General features: G+C 41.4%; 1 protein-coding gene across 1 annotated transcript; it reads right to left on the reverse strand.

Moving 5' to 3' along the window:
- Positions 1 to 255: 255 nt before the first annotated feature.
- On the reverse strand, positions 256 to 4,816 carry YEATS4 (YEATS domain containing 4; the record flags this gene model as incomplete). Its single annotated transcript, XM_010149644.1, has 6 exons — positions 256 to 557; positions 2,553 to 2,640; positions 2,719 to 2,811; positions 4,109 to 4,203; positions 4,305 to 4,371; positions 4,697 to 4,816. Coding segments are annotated over 6 exons (633 nt in total), but the record flags the coding sequence as incomplete, so codon positions are not given.
- Positions 4,817 to 4,926: the final 110 nt, after the last annotated feature.

Below are 4,926 nucleotides of genomic sequence, written 5' to 3' on the forward strand. Positions count from 1 at the left end.
TAAAAAAGTAAACAGCATTTTGTAAAATCACACTGAACTAATACAAGACTTAATACAAAGTTTTTATATACCACTCAAATGCAGGTTAAAAAAAAAAAACCAAACCAAAAAAACACCCAAAACAAAACCACCGAAGTAGTATGGTCTGCAAGACCTCTTCTACTTGAGGATAAATCTACTTGAAATAAATCATTAAGAACCCAGAGATTTTAAAACAAGGATACATTCTTCCTTTTTTCTCCCATTTATGAAGTCAATTGCCACATACTTCAATCGTTTGCCAGTGAAGTGCACATGGTCTCAGTTACAGATCCAAGAGAGCACACACAATTCCATCACTGACGCGCTCCCATTTTCAGTACAGCCTCTTCATCCAGTCAACACTCGTCACATATCTTTAGACTGATCATCTTCTTCAAGTTTTCTGATTTCATTCTTTAAACAGTTGATGGTTTCACGACTTGCTTTTAGTCTTTCTTTAAGCTCAGCAATTTCAAAACTCGTTTTCTTTTTGGCAGCTTCCAGCTTTTCCCTGGTTTTCACTTCAAGATCTGCAACTGTGGTGGTGATAAAGAAAAATAAGTACTGTAAGTACCATGAAAAGTTTGAATGGTGTGTGTCCTGAAAAAAAAAAAAATCTATTACCGTTAGCCTTAGAGATTCAATGACTGCAGTCAAAACGGTATCAAAAAAAAAACCCTGGAATTAAAAAAAGGAAAAGCTTGTGTTGTGGCCTCATTCAGTCTGTAAGTTTTGTAGGTGGAATTATATAATTCACTATATCACTTCCAGCTTTTTTTAAAGATTAGGTGGGGGAAAAAAACTTGACATAGTCACAACAAACAAATGGGAAATTAAGAGAGAATTACAAGTAATTTACATGTGATGCCCAGTGACAGCACGCAAGGCCGTGGGCACACACCACAACACAGGAGGCTCCCTCTGAACATCAGGGAACTTTTTGTACTGTGAGGGTGACCGAGCACAGGCACAGGCTGCCCAGGGCAGACAGTGGCGTGCATCTCCATCCTTAAAGACATTCCCAAGCCACCTGGGAACAGTCCTGGGCAACCAGCTGTAGGCGGCCCTGCCTGGGCAGGGTGCTGGGCCAAGTGACCTCCAGACGTCCCTTCCAACCTCAACCATTCCATGGTTCCTCTACTCTCCGTTTCGTTGCAGTTTAATTTTATGTCTCTAAAAGATTTAGTGGTGCTGCCTTTGCTTTTACAAATATATGACATTAGGACATCTGGTGAGGTGTCCTTTTTTTCTTTGTTTATTTGTTCATGCACAAGTTTTTGGACAAAGCTGGTTAAGCCAACAAATCTATGGAGGCCATGGATATCCCTTCAAATCCCATACATTACCTAATTGTGGGCAGTGGCAAAATAAAAGTAAATCTTCATTTTTATTTGCTTCAGTAGCACATTTTAGGGAAATATATTCATTAAAAAAACTCAAAACCTAAAAATTTCTATCTACATTCAGGAGAAACATCCAGAAATTTTAAGTGAGAAAAGTTTAAATTCCGACAAGACTTTTTTATGATTCAAATTATTAAACATTTTCTACACATAAACCATAACAACACGCAATGTAACAAAAATCCACCTCAAGACTGTCTGAACTGAGGCAGAAAATACAAGTAGCTCACATGTCGACACACCCAAACAGACACAGAGCAAATCAGAACCCTAACTTTGCAGAGCTTCAAACTCACAGCCCCTGTTAGCGCTAGGCATCTAAAAATACCACATTTGTTGTCACGGGAATATGCAGATAAGCCAAAGGCCAGACTATGATGACACTGGAGTTGGGAACTAACAAGGTAGGATTTGGGCCCGATAAATATTACACTGGCTTTCCGAGAGCAGAAGACAGAAGATGAAATTCAGAAGATGAGAACAGAAATCACTAAATGCATTGTATTTTATAAATCAATGTATTTTTATTTCATTCTTTAATTCCCTTAATATTCTGGTTCATATTTAAAGACAGATTAGAGAAGGACGCAGAGGACATTAAGCTATACTGAAGAAGTACTTTATGAAATGACCTACAGTTAAAAAATTAGAAAGAAGGGAAAAAGACAGGAAGAGCTTTCAGAGGCTACTCTTTATCCCAAAGGGTTGCTGCTTTGACTAAAACAGTACTAACTGTTCCATACTTTGGTGCTTAGGGCGTGATCTTTGCTTGCAGTTAACACCCCAATGAGCGGAACAGAAGTGTGCCACAAATACAGTGGCCTTAGTTTACTCTCTCTTTTAATTCATTTCAAAGACATTAAACTAAGTAGATGATGTCATCACTGTTACATAGAGTAACTTGTAATTCTTTTTTTTTTCCCCACCAGGCATACAGATCAGAAAACCTTAGAAGTTTTCAAGTAAGTATTAATATCTTTGCAAAAGCTGAAGTTTAATGCAAAAATACCACCTTTTTTAGCAGCATCCAAATCTATTGTACTGTTACATCCAGAAAAAAAAAAAAAAAACACTGAATGCAAAATCAACTACTGTTTATTTCTAAGATTATTTTAGTTTTCAACTTACACTCTGTTTCATGCTTATAAGCACCCAGTGTTAGCTGACGAGAGGTTGTTAACAGCTGCTGCATCATCGCAGTAGGATCTTGAAATATCTAATGAAGGAGAAAAATACACGGTATCACTAATACTTCTCAACATAAAGTGAGGGTTACGTTAAAAAAATTTCATACCATTTCGTCATAGAATTCCGAAACTACAGTTTTCTTTCCCAGGATGGCATTGGTATCGGACTGGAAAAGCTTCAGCAAGTGATACAAGGTTACCTATACAAAGAGAGAATTTCATTAGCTAGATAACTGCAGGGAAATACAAATCTTCTTCTAGATATCAACAGGTAGCATCTGTTCTTACTACTTGTAAAGGATCTTACACTCTTTTAGGAATTCAAAAATAAACGTCATGTCACTTCAGTAGAATTACTTAGATTTAATATTCATTATTAAAACACGCCAGCTGTCCAACGGCTTCTTGATACTTGGAGAACGCCTGGGCAAATGGTTTAGGATGGGTGTACAAATCTACTAGGAATACCTTCTCTTAAACATTTCCAAACAGATTATTTGTTCCAGTCCATTACTGCACTGGAATGGCTGGAGCTGGAGAGGAGCAGCAGCCCTCTGCCCAGCCCTGAGGAACTGCCGACCACTGGGACCATGCCCTGGGAAGAGGGCACAGCCCACCAATCTTCCCTTTCACAAAGAGGCCCGTGAATGGTCGTGGGAGAAAGCGACACCTTACTCCAGCTGGTACTTCCTGGAAAGGAAGAACACGACAGGCACCAAAAGAGCCTTTCAAGAACAGCCACAAAGAGAAAAAACACTCAACCAACTTTAGGACAGCTTGGTCAAGCTGTGAACGGAGTGAACATGATGAGTCAGAATGCCGCTGAGCACAGGAAAGCCCCTCCTAGTCTAGTGTCAGTTCTCACATACTCGAGAAGATGATAAAATTCAATTTTCCCTTCTTTTGGCAAAAAAAGGCTAAAGCAAAAGGATTGCTGCAGTTCATGAGACAGAAGCAACTCAAGTCTTTCCAGAAATAAACAACCCCTTCCCCTGAAATAAGGTAATAGAGTTTCCTACCTACAGCTGGATAAACAAATGTGCAAGATAGGCCTAACACACAGGATGGGAAGAAGGGAATTGATTACAATGCTTTACTTAACTAGAGAAGTGTCTTAACCTGGTTTTCCAAGGGGAGAGACTAATGCTAGCATAGCACCTTTGCTGCTTTTTCACTGATTTTCACCAAATCTTGTAGGCAAAAAATAAAAACATCCCAAAATCCTCTAATGAAGAAGCCACCAGAAGAGAAGGCCTCAGTACATGCTCAGTCCAGGTACGGCGCAACACGTGGCCACGTATCAGAAGGCGTCAGAGTAGCCAAGCGTGGGAAGAGCCAGCATGAACGGCAGCAGTAAAGCACAGAACCAAGAAAACGTGGCCAACCATTAGATACACAGGCTTTACCACTTCCAGGGCTGACGGGACTTATTTTGACCAGTGACAGCCTACACCACAGCCCGAGACCACCACAATTAGTTAAGCATAACATACTCACAGGTCTTTCATTTGGATCAATGAAAAATATCTTGATGATTATTTCAAATTCACCCCAGCCTGTTTCGGTGATTTCGTACGGTGGCTTGGTAACAACTGCAGCGGGAAACACAGAAGCGTCGACAGAGGTGACAAAGCCTCAGTGGGACCAATCAAAATCCCAGCTCCAGGAACAAATGCCCAAACACAAGACTCACCTCTTAGGGGATTACCGTAGCTTTCGTGCAGCTTGAACTGTATTTTTTTCACATAGGCTGACATATCCTAAAATGGAAACGTCACTGTTTACACAGCAAGCGCTCTTTATTCACCCACCCCACGCACCTATCACTTCTTCTGATGCAGCTGCCTTGAAAAGCGAGACACTAAATCCAAAAATTAGTACTGCCGCACGTGCCGGTCTGTATTTTGTCCCCATGAGTCCTCTCCAGTTTTCCCCAGCCTGGAAGATCACACTAAAAAAACCTTAAGAATTGTCTTCCCTCTCTTTTTTGTGGGTTTTTTTGGTTTTGGAAACCACCAACCTCCCGCCCTTCCCTCAGATCCCGTTTTTTAACGCCCCAAGTCGCCGTCGGGGCGACCCCCCCACCTCGTTTCTGTAAGGCTTGACGTAAACCGTCCACTGGTGAGTGTGACCATCCTCTTCCCTTTTCTTCCCGAAATACCGCGCGACGTTTCCATACACGATCGGCTTCACGATGGTAACGCCCTTAAAAGAACCGCAGACAACCCAAAATGACCCGGCGGGCAAGGCGTTTGCCGAGTCGCTATTTGTAGCCCGAGTTAAACCGGTGACGGCGGAGGCCCCGGGGAGCGACC

Source organism: Eurypyga helias, unplaced genomic scaffold, assembly GCF_000690775.1.
Source record: "Eurypyga helias isolate BGI_N326 unplaced genomic scaffold, ASM69077v1 scaffold4244, whole genome shotgun sequence".
Taxonomy (NCBI): domain Eukaryota; kingdom Metazoa; phylum Chordata; class Aves; order Eurypygiformes; family Eurypygidae; genus Eurypyga; species Eurypyga helias.